Raw genomic sequence first — 20,682 nt, 5'->3', positions numbered from 1 at the left:
TCTATCGTATCACACACATGTACTGAAGACTTAATCAAGTCTTCAAACATATTTTATATCCATGCAAAAATTATATTTAAGCAGTGAAAATCCATGTAGCTTCCAGAAGGATTTTATTTTTAGACATACCCGGAAGACACGTTTGTTTTTCCCGTCCACTTCACGCTGTGACCGCCGATGACGCTCCAGAGGAGCAGACAACAACAATAAGAGCCAGAGAAGCAGAGACCGTGAGAAGCTTGTGTTATTCTGCTGAAAGGTGAGTGAACGACTGTTTATTCAACATGAACATGGCGCCTCTCATTAACACTCATGTATCTCACAGTTACTGTTCAGCATCTTCTTCTCTCTTCTTCTCGCTGAGTCTTTATTGTCAGAGCATCTCCGCTGGGATGACAAAGGCGCGTGCTCGTGAATTTGTGTGGGGTCCATTTAAAAAACCGTGTTACTGCGTTTAAGATTCAGACAAATTGTGTTGTTCAGTTACCATCTTCTCTCTTTCTGCCTCTCTCTCTCTCTCGCTCACTCTCTCTCTCACTCTCTGTATGTGCGTGTATGTGCGTATGTGCGTGTGTGTGGTCATCATGCTTTGTTATATGTGACTCATGAGACTAACCCCTGTGTGTATGTTTGGGAGATAGGGATACAGTCTAGGTAGCTAATGCTAATGATATTAATTTGAACATTAAAACATGTCAATAAAGACAGAAGCACATGGAACAGCTGCTGTTCAGCTGATGAAAAAACAAACATCCTCCACCCTTCACACAAGCAAACACACAAGTAGACACCAAGATGATTGTGTTTATTATATTGAAGCAGAAAGCGCCAGAAAGCTTTATTCATGAATCATTACATCAACAACAACAACAAACATGGAAATTGTGTGTGTTTGTGTACTTTTATCTTTATGATAGAAGGGGGCGGTGTGGCCTAGTGGTTAGAGTGGTGGTTCTCCAACAAGAAGGTTGCCGGTTTAAAACCCACTCTCTCCTATCTGCATGCCGAAGTGTCCTTGGCAAGATACTGAACCCCTAAATGGCCCCTCATGAATGTTGAGTAAGTCGCTTTGGACAAAAGCGTCAGCTAAATGTCCTCACAAATAATGTGAGGACAATTTGACTGGTCCTCCGTTTTTAAATGGGCCGCTTGAGGGTTAAGACTTAGAATGAAAGTATTATGTCAATGAGTGTCCTCACAAAGATAAAAGTACAAATGTGTGTGTGTGTGTGTGTGTGTGTGTGTGTGTACACCTGGGTCTCTGTCTTAACATAGTGGAGCAGATGGATGACGTGGGAGACGATAGATGATGTGGGAGACGTAGGGAGGTGGGGCATTACGCAGCACTCGGCGTGTGGGGTAAAGGGGTGAGGGAGGGGAGGATGTCAACAGAAGGAGAGGAAGGGAACATTGGGGGTTGGGGCTGTGAGCAAGGAAGAGCATAAAGGGAGAGAGAGGATGGGGCTGGGTGGGAGAAAGAAAGAAGTGCAAAGAGGTCAAATGTACAAGGAAACACGAGGATGAGGGGAAAAGGGATGGAGGGAGAGAGGGAAGGAAGGAGAGAATGTGAGGAGGAATCATAGCAGATGGAGCACACAGTGTGTTATCGGTAATTATCTGCGTGTGTGTGTGTGGGGGGGGTGTTTATATAATTCAGGTGAACAACAATTGAGCAAGCTTTGGTCCTGTCCCCTTTTTTTATCCTACTGTTTCTCAGCACGTCAGTCATCAACAGAAAATGATTTCTATATTTGGCACCTGTTAGCTAATGACCAATGCATCATTGGTATTAAAAACATTTGCCCATACTTTATGTCTCAGAGGACAATTTTCCCCTTTTTCTCCTTTATATTTATATGACTCAGGCTGTATAATATTCCTATACACTGTCTTCTTGTGTAAAATATTTCAATTATGTCTTTACAGCTTTACAGTATACTGTAGATTAATTTACTAAAAAGTATATGAAGCCATGTCGCAGTTAATATTTGAGCTCTTATTAAATTAAAATACATGTTATGCGGTCATCTTTAAAATATGATAATATTATGGAGAACAACAGGACACTGACAAAATTATGCTGTACAAAATACTCAAGTAAAACTTATAGACATCATCCCTCCATCCTCTTCTCCTCTTGGCATGAGCAAGTCCTTACAGCTTTTTCCCTCTACGTCATCTTCTCTTCCACTATTTCTCACTCTTACTCTTGCGTGATGTGTTGTGTAATGCCTTCTCCAGCATTAACAGAAATGTGTGCGTGTGCGTGTGTGTGTGTGTGTGTGTGTACAACGGAAGGAGAGTAGGTTTCCATGGCAGCCATGAGTTGAAGCGCAGCTTTGCTACAGTGTCACACTTAGACAGTTAAAGCTGCAGAAGTAGACTGGATTTTATAGTTAAAGGGTTGTGAGAGTCTTTGTTCTTATTTCTCTCTCTCTGTCTCGCTCTGTCTCTCTCCAAAATTGCCATTGTAGTGTGTCTTTTGTCATGGTGATATTTAGAGTAGTTACCCCCACATGCCCCTGTCCCTCTTTCTCTTGCATTATTTATTTGTATCTATCTGCCAAAAATGTCTTCTGCACTTTTGGTAGAGTTGTTCCATTCAAGAACAATTGCTGGACGTCTGCCATTCTTTTGTTGCCGTACCGCTTGTGTGTGTGTGTCTGTGTGTCTGTGTGTGTGAGCATGCATGTATTTGCTGTAAAGTAATAATGCAATTCATAAGAAAGCAAATAACCATAAATCCCAAAATCTTGAATGATTTTTTTAACCTTTTTAACAATAAGAATAACATGAGATTCCTACTGGTTTGCCCGTAATTGTTTACTTAATTCCCCTCTCTCTCTCTCTCTCTCTCTCTCTCTCTCTCTCTCTCTCTCTCAGATTGACTGAGGCTCTACCATGCCTGTGGCCTCCACCAGGACAGAGCCTGGTGAGACCAGACCTCCTCATTAGCTCCTATCCCCACATGACTGTCCACTATGTTTTGTTTATTCATGTCTTATTCATGACTTATGTACAGCACTAATGTCTACAAACAATAATATTTTAATGCAGACATGTGTGGCAGGACTAGTGGGATATGTGGACATGCATATATTCGGGTATTCTCTAATCACCAGTGGGTGGCATTTCAAATGGTGACAGTTGTCTGTTCAACTTTTTCCTTCTGATACACAAACCCCTGCAATCAGTTGTTTCAGGGCCGTTTCTTTTTTTAACCGATCGTCCGCCTCCATCGTTTATCATTGAACACAGCACTAGTGAACTCGTTTTGGCACTTCACTTCTTTGGCTCCACCCTGGCTCTTTGCTGTTCTTTACAGATTAAAAAAACCTCACATATAGGAACTACGTTGCACACACTTATCCAGTAAGGATGTGATGCTTGTGTCTGTGTGAGGGAGGAAGCCACAGGAGTGAGCAAGAGAAGCAAAAGCAATCTCAAATCAAATTAAAGAATCGAACAATTCGTTTTTGACGTTTCAATAGAGTAATTTACTAACGATATCCCCAACCCTACCTGTGTCTGCAGGACATGAAAACCTGCAGTCTCATTTGTCCCTGTGTCATTTTCCTGTGTTTCCTTTATTGCTCCTTGTTTCCTTTTAATGCCCCCCTGACCCCTTCTCTCTCTGTGTGTGTGTGTGTGTGTGTGTGTGTGTGTGTGTGTGTGGGTATATTTGATTGTTACAGTGCCCCAGGTGCTGGACGTGATGAGTGACAGTACAACCAGCTCGACCACGGCCAATGACCTGGACCTCATCTACCTCAAAGGAATCATGGAGAGCCCTCAGGTGTGGCACATGCACACATGCATAGACAAATACAAAAAGAACAGAGCTTTGTATGTTTGTCCTGTCTGTATGTGGGCATGGCTTCTTTGCCCATTGGTATCTCTGCAGTTTGGCAGCCCCAATAGCTTCTGTTGGCATATCTCTGGCACATATTTCAAGTTGTGTAACTGGGTATCCATGTTTTATATAACTGTGCATATTTATATATATATATAAATGTGTGTGTGTGTGTGTGTGTCTGTGTGTATGTGTGTGTGTGTGTGTGTGTGTGTGTGTGTGTGTGTGTGTGTGTGTGTGTGTATGTGTGTGTTAGGAACACGAGGAGAGCCTAAGGGAGCCACACCTCTCGGCGGTTAGGGAGAACAACGTGGAGCTCCTGCTGGAGATCCTCAGAGATCTGGACCCCTTCACGCACCATTCGGACACTGCAGCTGAGCTTTCCTGCATACTCACAAAGCCTCATTTCCAGGTGTGGAAGGAACAAACCTATACCAAGTCACCACAATGCATCACCACAGTGTCAAACGTAGTACGATGTCAAAATATCTCCAATTTGGACTCTGAAACCTTGACTTCATATTGTTAGTGTCTCTAGAACTGACAATTAAGGGGAGATTTTATACACCTTCTTTTTCAATGAATAATCATGATGCGATAACAAGGTTTTTATAAAGATGTGTCTCATTGAGAGAGATAAAACAGGTGATAGATTCTGCTAGTCATTTTTTGGGAAGATTGTTCCTAAGTGTAGGGGCCCTCACGACAAAGGCTCTATATCCTTTTGTTTTCAGCGAAATGTTGGAATGGCTAGCAACAATCTACCAGACAATCTCTGACTGCGTCCTGGCTCGTGAGGAGATAAAATGTCCAGACCATGCCTAGCTTTAAAAGTAATTCAAACAATTTTAAAATCAATCTTATAATAAACAGGCAGCCAATGCCAGGATGCTAAAACAGTGGTGATATGGTTACAGTGTTTTGATTGTGTTAAAAGCCGAGCGTAAGAATTTTGGACTAACTGTAGATGGTGGATTAATTTAGGACCACTATAAAGGGAGTTACAGTACTGGAGGTGTGAGGTGTGCATAGTTTTTTTCAAGGTCTGTGAGATAAAAGATCTACCTTGGCTATGTTTCTTAAATAATAATGTAGGGCTCGAAGCTCAAGTTTCGGTCAAATACCACATCACATCCAGATTTCCTTCTTTGGACTTAGTAAATTGTGCTAGTTCACCAAGGTTTGTCGTTATATCTTCTATGCTGGAGGTGGGAACAAATACAGTTACATCGGATGGAGAGGTCTAGTTGTAGAAAGTTGTTGTCATCTAGTGTTTTATTTCAGCAAGGCACTTGTGGAGAGTTGCAATGTTTGATTGGTCATTAGGGACTGATTGAAATGTGAACTGTGTGGCACCAGCGTAGCAGTGAAAGAGGAAATTACGTTCGCGGATGAGGGGGGAGCATATAGATGGAAAATATAATGGGACCTAGGATTGAACCCTGCGGGACACCATGATGAAAAGGGCCGGTCATAGTCACTGAGAAACTCCGGTTGGTATGAGCTAAGCCAATTTAAGGGCATATGGGTGATTCCTGCCGCCCTCTCCAGTCTGTCAGTGAGTATGTGGTGGTCTACAGTATTGAAATTAGAATGTAAGAAGTCAGAAGTCAAGAAGCAATTTATAATTGCTAGTATGAAAGGAGCAGGAGTAGGCAAAGTAGGCAAAGTTGAGTAGTCTGTTGGCAACCTCTCCCAAGGGACAAGTAGATGACTTCATCCGCTTAACTCTATCTTTGAGTTCAGGTAGATTCACTGGTGAAAAAGAGCTAAAGGATGGCATGTAAACTGGTCTAGGATCAGGGGCAGACAGGCTATGGCCTATGATCTCAATCATGGATCAGATTTTTTTTTAAAGTCCGTGACCGTTTAATGACCTTACATCTAATAGGCAGATTTTTATGGATACATTTTGGAGATGAGGAGGCAGCGCTTTTAAGGGATTGTAAATTACATAACCAATATTCACTTTTCTGCTAGTGAAGGCCAGAGTAGATTGTTTTGGTTTATTTGTCTGAGGTGCCACACACGAGGAAGACTTTTCCGAGGAGAGTGTGTCAAAGTAAACAGTCTGTGTCGTGCAGAGACACTGTTCAGTTGAACTCAACGTGGTAACTGTAATACTAGTTTTTGTCTGTGATCTTTTTGTCAGTCTTTACTGGAGACTCATGATTCAGTGGCATCCCAGGCATGTGATAGCCCACCCCCTAGCCCCTGTGATGAAGTGGATCATGAAGAGGATGGCCACACACACAACCAGCACCCGCCACCTGATGCAGTCCGCATGGTGGGCATACGGAAAGTGGCGGGGGAGCATCTGGTAGGTAACATTAAAGAGTAAACACAGTTGACATAACTGAGTTCATCCAATGATTAGTTGCCCCATCTCTTCTCCAAGATACATGTCATGTGTAGTGAGTTGCTAGATATAACTGAGGATGCAGATTTTCTTATTTTTCACCACAGAAATGGATAATTACACAAAAATAATTTCATCCATACATAAATTGTGTTTCAGGGGGTGACATTCAAGGTGGAGGCTGGTGAGCTGGTGATAGCTCGCATCCTTCAGGGTGGTATGATAGACCAGCAAGGACTGCTGCATGTTGGAGATATCATCAAAGAGGTAAGGTTGGCCATTGTAGCCAGGCCCGATGTTTTCAATCTTTATATTGAGCTAACTTTCTGATGGCCCTAGCTTCGTATTTCGCATATAGACATCTAACTTAGGCAAGAACTTCAACAAATGTAGGCTGTATCCATTAAAGGTACTACAAAAGGTAATTATTTACATGTCAATCTAGAAAAATCTTTGTTCTTGCTGCCAGGTGAATGGAAGAGAGGTGGGCAAAGACCCCAGGGTGATCCAGGAGGAACTGCAAGCAACCAGCGGAAGTGTGGTTCTGAAGATACTGCCCAGCTACCATGAAGCCATTCCACCAAGACAGGTGACATTTACAAACACTAACATGATCATACTGTCAGGTGCATCGCTGGCACAAGACATCATGCTGAGACCCCAACTGTGTTTCCCCAGGTGTTCTTTAAATGTCACTATGACTACGACCCAGCCAATGACAACCTAATTCCTTGTAAGGAGGCGGGCCTAAGGTTTGAGACAGGGGACATCCTGAAGATAGTCAATCAGGATGATGTCAACTGGTGGCAGGTGAAGTACAGAAACACCATGTGTACATAACACTTCATTTTGTGTTGCATGGCGGATTACACATATCAGAATGTCCCCACAAGTGTTTGTTTTTATTACAAATATATCAATCACTTTGTGCATGGATGTGCTCTACAGGCCCGTCATGTTGAGGGTGGCAGCACAGGGCTGATCCCAAGTCAGATGCTCGAGGAGAAAAGGAAAGCATTCGTTAAGAGAGATGTGGAACTGGCACCAGCAGGTAACAGGAAGCAATAAATTATGAAAACGTAGAAAAAAGAAATTAGTTATTGACATTTCTTGTAAGTCCTCTTGCTGTTGGACACTGCCATCTGATGAAAGACCAGATCTAAAAACATCATATAAATTTGAAATGCTCCAAATACCAAATAATCTGAGAATTTTAACAGTCCCCAGGCTCAAAGATAGATTTAAATTTTAAAATCACCCAAATAATGCTGCTCTGTCTATGTTCTGCAAAACAAGAAGTGTGATGTCTGAAGAATTTACTGACATAACAAGAAATGTGTAGACGGAATATCCAGGCGATAGTGGGCTTTGCATGAAAGCGAACTACTGAGATCCAAAATGATAACGCAAGAATCCATAAATTTGTTCAATTTCACATCAGTGGTTATCAATATCCTCATCGAGAAATATATCAGGAATTATAAATCACTTAATAATCTAAATAAAGTACTCAATCATCAGCAGATTCAAAATAAATGCTATTTATGTCAAAATAAATGCTAATTTGTATAAATATTGGAAAAAAGTGAGTAAATAAGAAGTAAACAGTACTGGTTTTCTATTTTTTATTGCTTTTCCTATGTATGTTGTATTTATTGCGTTTTATGTTTCTATGTTCATTGTTAGCACCAATAAACCCGAGCAAATTCCTTGTAGGTGTAAACCTACTTGGCAATAAAATACTTCTGATTCTGATTCTGATTCGGATCTAAGCAAATATCTGAGTTATAGCCTCCGGACTTTTTGGCCACCCGTAGAATAAAGTCTGCAGAAAGTCTGGAGGAGTCGATATTTGAGGTGATAACAATTCATATGTGATGTCCTGCTCTGCCTGCAGCACCACCCTTTGCCTGAATCCTGCAGAGGTATTCTCTGCTGTTGTGAATCTGTCTGTTCTGAGAATCTCCTGCTGTGTTGTGCATGTGTGAAAGGCAAACAGCAGAGAAATTCCCCATTCTTTGGAGTTCTCTAGAGGACATGTCTGAAAATCGCTAGTCAGGTTTTTCAAGAAAATAACAATTTTCAAGAGCTCTAAAGGAAGCGTCTTACACATCAACAGCCAACTGAACAGCTATCTTGGGATGTAAAGGAAAAATTACGAAGAAAAACTTAAAAATGTGGATTAATAAAGAAATACTCACTTTAGTTTGGTGAAAATCTTTCCATGTGTTGTTAAGTCGTTGTGCATGTTTGCACACACTTTCCCAATTTAAAATCAAATAACTAATGTGATTATTAATGTAAAATACAATGACCATTTTTAAGTTAAATGAAGGTTAAGTTTTAGTTTATGAATGAAGAAGCGGATGCCCCTGATAAGCTGGTGCTAGCATGACTTTAGTACTCTGATGTGAAGCTGCTTTTATGTGACAGGAAATCTTTGTACTGGTGTTGGAGGGAAGAAGAAGAAGAAAGTGATGTACGTGACCACCAAAAATGCAGGTAAAAAACCAGCCCTTTAAAATTACATCTGCAGAACCCAGTACCGAAGTTATATGTTTTTACCTAATCTAGTTTGGTTTCCAACTAAAATTTTTGTCTTCTCTTTCTTCCTCTCAGAGTTTGACAGACATGAGATATTGCTGTATGAGGAGGTAGCCAAGGTCCCACCTTTTAAGAGGAAAACTCTGATCGTGATTGGGGCCCAGGGTGTGGGGAGGCGGAGACTGAAGAACATGCTTTTACTGAAAGATCCACAGCTCTTTGGTACCACCATCCCATGTATGTAATGTCATGTTTGAGAAGATTTGTTACCTGAGATAACCGAGTTTTGGTGCTGTTCTCTTGGTCAGACAGTTGTATAGTGTGTAGTAACTAGGAAAGTATACTATGACCTCATACCAGAGGGAATTTCCTGGAAAATCTTTCAGGATTTCAAAACTTTCTGTAGAAATATTTCAAAAGCAGCATGTTCGGACAGCTGAAACAAGCTAATACATACTATCATATATGTGTTAAGCTGAATTATGACAACTTCATTAAGTGTTAATAATTTAAAGAAGAAATGAACGGAGAATGCATGTTTATGAATACATGACTGTGGGTTTGTGTCTGTTCAGATACCTCCAGAAAGCCCCAAAAAGATGAGCGGGAAAGTCGGATGTATGCCTTCACCAGCCGCAGCAAAATGGAAACTGATATCAAGAATGGGCGCTACCTTGAACATGGAGAGTATGACGGCAGCCACTATGGAATCAAGATCGACTCCATTCATGAAGTGGTGGAGGCAGGACGCATCTGCATTCTGGATGCCAACCCTCAGGTGATATTACACATTCAGCTATATGAAGTCAAGTCAATGGTGTTCAAAATGAATGATTAAATAAGAGTTGCTCACTCTGATTAATACAAATTTGAATCTTTCTAATAGGGTGTAAATGGAATGACTTGAGGTTCAGTGTGTAGAATGTGATATCTAGTGGTGAAGTTGCATGTTGCAGCTGAATACCCCTCACCTCACCCTCCACCTCCAAACATGAAAGAGAACCTGTGGGAGCCTTCAGTTGTCATTGATATTTTCTTATGAGCCGACTCAAACCCATTGGCGGGTGTATAAGTTCATAGCTATTACATTTGTAGAAAATGTTTTAAAAGCTGCAGATTTGTATGTGGTTTATTACGTGTACGGGCTATTAATAAATAAACTGGGTGTTACAAGGTGTTTAGTTTGTCCAGTTTGGACTCCAATAAAAAATATTTATGGTAAAATGTTAAGGTAATGGTGACCGCATGATCTTTCTATTTATCTGGAACAAACATAGGGAATTTGCATTACATCTGACACATTCATTTTGGTCGTTAAAGGTCAAGGACAAACCCATTTTGCCTTTATGTTAAAATGTCTTGAGAGAATCCATTTGACGCTGTGTTCACTTAGACTCACTGATCAACCGATAAGATTTAGATGGTCAAAGGTCATGGGGGCTTCCCAATGCATGTTTTTGGCCTCTTAAACATGACATGTCTGGCCAGACTACAAATTGTGATCAGTTGTCACTTAATCAATTATGAATTGTACTGGTTTGCAGAAGAGCCTCAAAAATGTTGTCCACAAAAAACATTTTAAGTGTGCGGCTCTGCATGACATCATGCTGGTTTGAAATTTGAATATTTATAGTCAGTTAGATCAGCTTGGCGCTGCCTCTAACAGTCAGTCAATTCAGTGAGTTAAGCATCATGGGTCTGTCTCGAGGGCATCTTATATCAGCTGACATTGTAAGACAAAGTGAGTCATTCACTGTCACTTCTCTGGAAACTCTAACTAGTCAATTGGGCGAAACCCAGCTGTTCTAAAAAAAAAAAGCCAGAGAGATAAAACAGCTTTGTGTGTTCTTGCATTCTAGTCTCTCAAAGTGCTGAGGACCTCTGAGTTCTTACCCTACGTGGTGTTCCTCCAGTCTCCAGACTTCGATGTGCTCAAGGCAATGAACCAGTCCGCTGTAGATGCAGAAGTTGTTACTAAAACACTGACGGTAAGAAACAGCCGTATTCTCAAAAGCATCAAGTGAAAACATGCTCAGAAGGCAGCGAAGACAGTATAAACTCTATAAGAAAACCAAACTCCTGTTTTCTTTTTCCGGTCTCAGGATGAAGAGATGCAGAGGACGTGTGACGAGACTGCTAAAATCCAGGCAGCATATGGTCACTTCTTTGATCTCAGCATTGTTAATGACAACCTGGATGAGACCTACCGCACGGTCAAAGCCGCCCTGGAAACGGTGTCCAAAAACCCACAGTGGGTCCCCGTCACCTGGGTGTTTTAGAAAGACGGGGTGGAGGACAGAGGAGGGGAGGAATGTAAGGAGCAAGAAAGAAAGCGAAGGCACTGAAAATATACCACTGTATAAATAATGGATGTTGTTATTTAGAGTTTCATACATTTCCACAGAGATTAAGTTTTCCCTTAGCGGTAGTTTTGCATGAGAAAACATTTTTATTACTAAAGCAACAGCTCTGCAAGATAAATTACAGAATATTTTTTTGAAAAAGTGTAGAATAAAGCATCCATAGTTACACAGGATTATATTTTGAGAACAGGAAGGAAGGACGAGAAGAAACGAAGAATGCAACAAAAGATTGAAGCCCTGAATGTCAGAAATTCACAGATTTTACATACACATCGATCTGTTAGTCTGTGTGTGTGTGTGTGAGCGTGCGCAAGCGTGCGCAAGCATGTGCGTTGGATTTTTGTAATGTTTTTGTTCATGATTTGTGCCATTACTGACGATCATCAGCAGACTGTCATTGTTTACATTTCATGAGAGTTGACAATGCTGATGGTCACACTTGATCTACAAGCTATGATGTTCTACTTTATCAGACAAAACATTGAACCTATACATTCGATTACTTGACTTACCTTTTCAGTAAGAAGCAAATCTAACATCAACACAAAAGTAGAATACAGTTAATCCAACACACGCAGCTCTTCAGTGTGATCAGCTGACAACAGTAAGTTAACCTCACTCATTTCATCCTTGGTCAGTGGTAATGAGTGTAGCTTTGCCTTTCTGTTTTTTTGTTTAATGTAGTTACTCGTTAAACACACACTCACAGGCAAATAGAGGTGGTCAGAAGATGAGCATATTCAATTCAATGACAATCACACAACATAACGAAAGGACAAGACCATATTGGGGGTTAAATGGGGATATGATATATTGTCCAAATATGCGTGTGCGTTCAGAATTGAATTATTCAGTAATGGTATATGCAACGGTTAGGGTTAGGTCTCTGGGTTTCGATTATCTTAAACAATATCCTAGCTAACAAGACAGCAGTACAGCTACATCTAGATCAGTATGTGCAATTCCTATTTATTTAAACATAGATAATAGTGCAAAATTTGCTGACTACAGGTATTTAGTACATGTATTTGAAACCAATGTTTCACAGTCGTGCAAAGTGAACGTAATGAATTCACCAATGTCACTCACCAAATGAATATCTCCTGATTGGAGCGCATCACGCATTGATGCAAAGACAGTAGGTCCAGACTTTTCATTCATATTTCTGCTTCACAAAAATGTTTTTATTTTCCTGAGCCATTACTCTGTCCTTGTGATGTACCTGTTAAAGGACAAGTGTGAACGTTTTATGTGGATCTATCGTAAAAGACAATATTCATATTCATAATTTCATATATAATGTGTTTAATCTGAAACTAAAGAATCATTGTGGATTAGTAATTTTAGAATGAGGCCTTTCAATATTCCTAGGGAGAAGATCCTCTTTGACAGAGTCAACCATGTTGCCCTGTAATGTTTTTACAGTAGTCAAGAACAGACAAACCAAACGCTGGCTGTATAGAGAGTGTTTCATTTTCTTACATGACCTGAAGGCTGCCTTGGTTTCACCTACATGTTTTTGAAGATAAGCGTGAAGGGGGTCATGGGGTTGCATTCTGCACCCTCACCACTAGATGCCACTAAGTCCTTTACACTGAACCTTTAACTGCACTGCTTTGCCACAGATAATACATTTTTTAAGGCTGCATCACAGAGGCGACTTGGATTACACACAATTATTAGAAATGATCCAATGGTATTAAAATCACTCTCTTGAACGGTTGCATGAAAATTGGTTCAGATTAGCAACCTAAGCTAATGAGTTTGTGATTGCATTTGTAAGCTGGTTAGAACAAAGAGCTTAACTTTCCAATATAGTATAAAGTGTGTGGTTGGTTGGGAAAGGTTAATGGAAACACAATGTGGCAAATGACACAAATTAATACTGTACATGAACACTGTACATGAACACAAATCAAGTATTAACAAGTGTCACTCAATAGCCCCAGGATTGTTTAGAGAGGACCAGTACATAGTGAGAAACCCATGCCATACAAGTACACATATACACACAGTAAACATTGTATATATTGCATATGCCATTGTTCGTAATTTTGCACTTTTTTTTTGTCGCATACTTCAAAATCTTTGTTGTATTTCTTCACTCAGTTGTTCACAGTTTGTAGACTGCATCTAGATGCACAATGTAATAATAGATACTCATATAGTAGGTATGAGATTCTTGCCTTGTATTTACAGTATGTGACACTTTTGTGATAACTTTCTGAATGTCAGTAAAGACATGTGTAGCGGCCTTCGAGTGAACAGCACAACTGAAAACTTCACAAAAAATTGGTGTGGTCTCATTTGCTTTTCTGATGTCGTGTGGTGCTCCTCCCTCAGGCCACAGTACATGTAACACTGTCCATGGTGCCAAACGCAAGAAGCTCGTTGAGCAGCTTGTTTGTACTCAGATCTCTAATTGTGGCAGCTACTGCAACTTTTAATGTACAATGATAAATTGATGTTTGTCAAACAGATGTACTGCGGTTGACTGACAGTTATATTGCTCTCTCAGTCTACACTCAATGCTTTTAAAAGTGGCTTCAGCAGATTTTTGTCTGACAGCTATATTTGGATCTGTGGAGTATTAGTGTTGAGATAAACATTTTTTTTCTCTCTCAAGAACATCCCAAAACCTCACTGTTTCCTTCTTTTCTATAAAGTCTCATGAATGCAATAAACCATGTTGTCTGTATCTTCACTTATTCAGTGCAATTAGAATGTGGTATTGATTTTTCTATGATTTGCAACATACAATAGACAAATTAAAAAAGACTATCTGTCGGAAGCTAGTACAGTTCAAACACTAAGGACACTGAATCCTGTATTTCCCAAATTATAACTTAGTAGCATCGTTTTTTTGATCCCTTCTTCCTCTCTACATAACAAGTGGGAAATATTGAGCGTCGTTTCAGCCTGGAATGAAACACAGTGATCAACAACAAAATCAGTGTTGCTGTAACTTTTGCGGATTGCGCTCGTACATTGCAGAGTAAGGTTGTTGAAATCTTGGCCAATCAGACGAGCAGAGAGACAGACTGTCACACCGTGGTGAGGTCTGTCTTGTCTTGGGTTTTTTTCTCGTAACTTCCTGTTTTATTTTGAAATCCTAACTCCCCTCTCGTTTCAGGTCACTTGCCCTTCCTCATGTGTCACTGATTCCGGATTGTTTCCACCTGTTCCCTTCACCCTCATGTGCTTATAGTCTGCGTCTCCCCTTTATCTTGTGCCGAAGTGTTTCGTTCTTGTTCGTGCACCTAAGCCCTTGTCCACAGCCATAGTCGTGTTTGCCTTGATATTTGCTAAGCCGCGTAAGTTGTTTTCTGTTTCCTCCTTGAGAGTGATTTTTGGTTTGTTAAAGTTTTCTAGTTTAGCTTCGTTTTGTGTTGTTTTGGTAATCTGTTTTTCTTCCTCCCTTTTGGAGTGATTTATGTTTAGAGAGAGTTAGTTAGTTTATTGAGCCTCCTTTTTAGGTGAGCGTTTTCTTTTGTCCCGTTTTCATAGTTTGGTTTACCTCCTTCGGGAGCGCTTTTGATTTCTTGCTCTAGCCTTTTGTTTTGACCTTCTTCGGGAGCGATTTATGTTTTAAAACCTCCTTTTTCTAGTGAGTGTTTAGAATAGATTAAGTGAGTTTTTTCATAGTCCGATCTTTTGTCACTCTGCATAGAGGAACTGATTTCAATAAAGTGTGCTGGCACGTGAATCCTATGCATCTGAGTCCTCATTCTAGTACAGGCCTGACACAGACATGACATCTCATCCACAGAAAATATCAGCAGCCTCTCTCTTCAGAAAACACAACTCTAGCAACAGACTAGGCTTGAATCTTGTATTTTGGATGTATGGATGACTATTGTGGAATCAGATGTTGAAACTTATATTATATATTAATGCTCCAAAGAAGATTAATAGAAATAAATTAATTTGGTATACAGCGAAAGTCGTCACATATACAGTAAGGATCCCTCTCAAAACTAGAGTGTATATTCTAGGACAACACAATTGTGTTGCTTTTAACACTTCCAGTGTGTTAGAGCATTTAACACATGAAGTGTGTTACATTTTTTTAACATAAAGATGTGTTTATACTATTTTTTTTTTTTATTTGTATGCTAAAATTGTTATAAAATGCTCAATACAAAACAACAGCAGGAAATTCAGGGGACTAAAATGATTAATAACATTTGACATACATAACTGATATACAGATCATATCACATTTATTCACACATAGCAACACAGTGCTGCCATACAAGCCAGTAGCCAGTCAGATTTTCCATTAGCCTCAGCGAACCCTCAAGCAGAGGTGTAAAAAGTACAGAAATATTGTACTCAAGTAAAAGTACCTTTTTACTTTGAAATTTTACTTAAGTAAAAGTACCAACTGCGCTGAAGCATCGCTTCGGCATTGCTTCGGCATCGCTTCAGCGTCCGGTGTGAACCCGGCGTTAGTAAATAACTCACAATGCGTCACTTAACATACGTCACATACTACGTTGCTCTGATTGGTTGTAGGTCTATCGAATTGAGCGAAGAGGAATTTTATTTCCTGATTCGGTTGAAACACGCCCCATAATCACAGCCCAATCCAAACACGTTATTTTTAATTAAAGGAGAATCTTTACAAATATAAGTGCAATGACATTTAACATGTCAACACAACATTTAAGAACTTTTGAGAGGACATGTCAAGACATGAACAACATGACAGCTAAAATTAAAAGTTAAAATGCCGCTGTCCCACTGTATATTTAAACTTTGGTCCACCTTTAGAGCACTAGTCTACAAACTTCTTGTTGAGTTTGAGCAGCAGCTGATTTTCATGGTGAGTAGGACTCATCCGGGCTCGCTTTGCAGTGAACAGCAATCCAGCACAGCTGAAGAGTCGCTCGCAGGCGGCCGAGGTCTAGCTAAAACGTTACGGAATGTTTTCCTTCTACCTGAGGAGAGAGGCTGTCTAAATCGAATGCTTGCACCATGTCGTTGCGATCGTTGTTGTGTTTATTTGAAAAGAAATGCAGTCTTACAGGGCAAGACACCGTCTAAAAGTTGCAATTCCATTTTCGCCAGGAGTGAAGCTTGCATAGAGCGCCAAATGTGCTAGGGCCGGCCCTGTGTAGCTCAGTGATTATCAAACTGTAGCCGAACTAATGTTTTGACGTCCGCATCTCTTTAACGGCGGGACAGGAAACAAATCGCTCTTTCGCCGTAACCAGGGGTCGCAACCCTCGGCTCTTCAGCCCCTCTGCAGTGGCTCCCTGCATGTTGCGCATATTTAGTGAACTTTACGATCAGTTTTCATATGTTGAACGTGCACGTGAGGGAACGTCATCCACTCTATGCAGCATCTTCCACTGCAGTGAGAATTGCCTTGCGCCTTGAACTATGTTCTTTTTTAGTCAGTAACGGATGTAAGTTCCAATGTAGTGAAGTAAAATACTTCAGTCAAAAACTTCTTCAGTAAAAGTAAATTACCCATTTCAAAAACTTCTCAAAAAATTACAAAGTATACAAAAAAACTGCTCAATGACAGTATTGGAGTAAATGTTATTCGTTACTTTACACCTCTGACCTCAAGTTCGGTCCTGTATTGTAGATCACAAGGCCAAAACACTTGATGACACTAAGGTGCACAACTGAGGTTATGTCCCTAACATGCGCTGGTGGCCGATAACACCTGCTAAGATGTAATCTCAAACATACAAGGGATATTCAGTTCTTCATATCCTATATTCTAAAATAACCTCTACACTTTATTCCCACAATAACGTCCAGTTTCTGGTTTGAATCAGAGCCAGAATGATGCATGTTGAAGCCACGTGTTGGAAATCCAGTTGTTGGGAAACTCTTCGAAAAGGTTCTCTGCAAGACAAAGTATTTGAACTATGAAAAACCACTTCTGGATCCAATAAATAACTTTTCATGCAAAAGCACAGGGGGAAAACTGTAATTGTTTAATTTGACAACTGTTGCATCCTGGTTACACCCTGATTACACACAAATTATTATTATTATTTTTTTTTTTTCAACATGCAGCTGTCCACACAGGCACTGCGACTTGAAATAAAATAGTCATAAATCAGAGTCAACAAATACTGTGCATGCACCTAAGTTACCATAATTCAAAATTCCCCAAAATTTCCCTCTTTCCACCAAATAAGCTCAGGCTCTGTTCAGAATTCTTAGGACCTCGATGCTATTTTGTGAACCAGACAACGTGTAGTTTTTTTCACGTTGCCAGTGCCGCTGCTAGCCATTTTGGTGCCCTAAGCATAACACCTTTATGATGCCGAAGTAAAATAAAAGCAGAAGTATACAAGATGGCAATCTTCTTCAATAAAGAAAAGATTTATAAGCAGAAAATTCACACAATTTTACTTTACTTTGTAAACACATTATGCAGAATGGCCAACACACACTATACATTTGAAAGTGCAAACTTTTCTTCAACTAACAGAATCGTATCAAAATAAACCAGACATTTTTTCTCAAATTCAATAAAACTGAACAGAAAAGGATCAGTATTGAAAGAGACAAAATATTCAAACAATCTTATACCGAAAAAGTTATAAACCCTCATGGCGACTTTTTTTGTCCAAAACTACTAGTGACAAATCTAGTGACCTTTTTCTGGTGATATTGGAGACTTTCTGATGTTTTGGAGACTGACGTGAAAGCACGTATCGTTCTGCAGTTACTGTCCTCAATGAGCAGCGGGTGCTGCCGTGAGCCCCTCTGCCGTCCAAACGCACTCACAGGCGGTCAGTAAAACTGAAAACTTGCTCTGCCAGAGTGTCTCTTTTGACTCATTTTGCTGGTCCCAAGCCCGGATAAAGGAGGAGGGTTGGACGTAGAGCTAGCAATGCCGCCCCACTTAACAGTGCAGCGTACCTCATCCTGCGGCTCACATCATCTTGCGGCTCACATCATGGTGTGGCACACATCACCCTGCGGCGCACATCATCACCCACATCATCCTGTGGCGCACATCATCCTGCAGCGCACACCATCCTGTGGCAAACATCATCGAGTGGCGCACATTGGCACATATTGCACATCATCATGCAGCGCACATCATCTTGTGGCACACATCATCTTGTGGCGCACATCATCCTGCTGTGCACTTCATCCTGGCGCACATCATCCTGCCGCGCACATCATCCTACTGCGCACATCAGAGGAGGAGGGTTGGACCTAGAGCTAGAAGTTCGACCCCACATAACAGCCTTTTGATTAAATTTGAGATTCTAACATTTAACAATACAGGACAAAATTGATTTATGTATGTGGGTCTAGATACTGCATTAAAGTCATGAAGTTATTTTGATGAGTGATGGCCTATTTCAATGGCAAGATAAAAAAAAAAGAATCAACAGAAGAATACGGAAGAGTATTGAATTCACTTTTGTTTTTTTGGGCAATTGTCTCAGAATTTCCGAGATAATTATCCCAGAAAAACAGAATCATTTTTTTGTGAAGTGATTGTAATTTGCTTCTGTAGAAGAAAGCTTATTTTAAGTTCTAAACATATTTAGGGTGTTTTTTCTCACTTTCTGTACGTCCTATAGCGACCATTACACTAGGCAAATTAGGAGATGACGTCATTTGGCGACATCTAGCGACTTTTAGGACAGCCAATAGCTACTTTCCTTACTGAGGAGTTGGCAACACTGGAAGTGGGTTCTGTGATAAGTGAAGTTCTAAAATGAACGGAGAATAAACGGGTGTGCTGTCCCGAGCGCATGCCCTGCTCTCATGTCCTTTGTCAGCTGAGGCCGGACCTATGATACACCCAAACGCTTGTCTACATAATTATTATAACTATGATGATTTTTCAGTTGCCTATTTTTTGGTGCCCCCTCAGGACTTGGTGCCCTTCGCACAGCGCGTAGTGCGCGTTATGGGAGCGGTGGCGCTGCACATTGCACAATGAAAGTGAAGAGTAGCAACAAAATGGTGTATTACAATGATAACCTGTGGGTGTGTTTTAAAATGGCACTGTTTTCAAAACACCACTCCTTTTTTTTTCTCAGACAATTTTTTATAAAACACTCTTCATCGTGACGCTCATCATCCTCTTTCCAACATGTAGACCAGTGATTCTCAAATGGGGGTACGCGTACCCCTGGGGGTACTTGAAGGTACTCCAGGGGGTACTTGGGATTTTTTTTTTTTATATTTAAAATTAGCATCCATTCAAAAAAACCTTGAAAAATTGTTACTTAACAAATATTCAATATAATATAAGTTTATGAACTAAATTTTATATTCAGTAGGCTTTTCAATTTAATTATCCTAAAAAAACTGAATCTCCCCCATACCGATGGTTTGACCCAACCTGGCACAAGCCACCTGTCATCGCCTGTCATCACCTGCCTTGAAAACTTCAACAATGGAGTCGAGTTGAAGTGCAGCAGCAATGCTGCTGAAACACGGAGGGACAAGCGCCAAAGAAGGCGAAACCAGAGCAGAGAGCCGTGAGAGCTTGTGCCTCTTCGAGGGGGCGCTAAAACGTAAAAGTTTTCCTTTGTGAAGTTAATGACTCATAACAAGAAGTCCGCGTCTCTACCGGTACCCTTTAAAAATAAAAACATGTAATACAAAAGCGGAAATTGTATGAGCTTAAAGCGAACAAATATTTCACAATAAAATAACAGAAAGACACTTCACCAATATTAATATTTACCTAGATTGGGTTATTTACACTTTTTGTTTTTTTCTGTGGGGAGAGATTAGCCAACAGTGGCATTAAGCCACCACTTCTTCAGCGGTATCTCCAGACAAAACATGAAAGTCATATTGCTAAGCCACCTGAGTTTGTTTGAGAGGAAACTTTCTGAATTCAGGTCATCTCAAGACACGATGCGAAAAGCCTCCCAGAAGCAAGCGGAAACAAGCTACCTGTCAGTATTCTTTTCGATCCTTAAAGAAGATATTTTAAGATGATAAATATAAAAAAAAATGTTTTGAGCTAATCTTTTATTTAAAACTAAGTTAATGATTAATTTTTTGGGAAGAAGTGTTTAGCTATAATTAAGTTCATGAGTTCAGTTTGATAACATATCTTTATTATGATCCCAAAAGAGGTCACTTTAAGTTGATAATTATTTTGATGTGCACAAATCTTTATTTATATTGAGATAATAATAAAAGTCTAGTTATTTTTATATCTTTTTATTTCCAAATAGTTCAAGAGAGACCACTACAAATGAGCAATGTTATGGAAATTGATGTAGTTTTAAATTTGAATGTGTCTAGTTACAAGGATTAATAAATCACATTACATCTTTCTTTCAACCAAAAATGCTTTGCGCTGGTCAGGGGGTACTCGGCAGAATTTTTTCTTCAAAGGCGGTAGGTCACTGAAAAAAGGTTGAGAACCACTGATGTAGACTATGACCCTGCCAATAATGTCATGGCGGTTAACTCTCCAGTTAGGAACCAACTCTTCCGGTTTTCAAACAGTTTATCATTTGTTAAAATGTTACAAATACTTTGAATTAGGGCCACAAACCTGAACAGATCCACCTCCATATTGATGGGAAAACGATAGGAGAGAG

General features: G+C 40.1%; 1 protein-coding gene across 1 annotated transcript; it reads left to right on the top strand.

The window, feature by feature from the left end:
- Nucleotides 1-172: 172 nt before the first annotated feature.
- On the top strand, nucleotides 173-13,803 carry mpp2a (MAGUK p55 scaffold protein 2a). The gene is made up of 14 exons (XM_062408966.1): nucleotides 173-259; nucleotides 2,884-2,932; nucleotides 3,696-3,796; nucleotides 4,110-4,265; nucleotides 6,006-6,173; nucleotides 6,372-6,479; nucleotides 6,682-6,801; nucleotides 6,891-7,022; nucleotides 7,161-7,263; nucleotides 8,646-8,714; nucleotides 8,832-8,993; nucleotides 9,332-9,534; nucleotides 10,616-10,744; nucleotides 10,859-13,803. The coding sequence occupies exons 2-14, from the start codon at nucleotides 2,902-2,904 to the stop codon at nucleotides 11,033-11,035; spliced, it is 1,659 nt and encodes a 552-aa protein (XP_062264950.1). The 5' UTR covers nucleotides 173-259; nucleotides 2,884-2,901; the 3' UTR covers nucleotides 11,036-13,803.
- The last annotated feature ends 6,879 nt before the right edge of the window (nucleotides 13,804-20,682 follow it).

Source organism: Platichthys flesus, chromosome 16 (assembly GCF_949316205.1).
Source record: "Platichthys flesus chromosome 16, fPlaFle2.1, whole genome shotgun sequence".
In the NCBI taxonomy this organism is placed as follows: domain Eukaryota; kingdom Metazoa; phylum Chordata; class Actinopteri; order Pleuronectiformes; family Pleuronectidae; genus Platichthys; species Platichthys flesus.
The sequence above is the reverse complement of the archived record's forward strand: the minus strand, read 5'-3'. Positions and strand labels throughout refer to the sequence as shown.

Excerpts from the sequence above, each read along its gene's own strand:
- mpp2a (XM_062408966.1), top strand. The coding sequence starts at position 2,902 with ATGCCTGTGGCCTCCACCAGGACAGAGCCTG. Across the intron at positions 2,933-3,695 it reads CTCCACCAGGACAGAGCCTG|TGCCCCAGGTGCTGGACGTG; the intron begins GTGAGACCAGAC and ends TGATTGTTACAG. Across the intron at positions 8,994-9,331 it reads CTTTGGTACCACCATCCCAT|ATACCTCCAGAAAGCCCCAA; the intron begins GTATGTAATGTC and ends GTGTCTGTTCAG.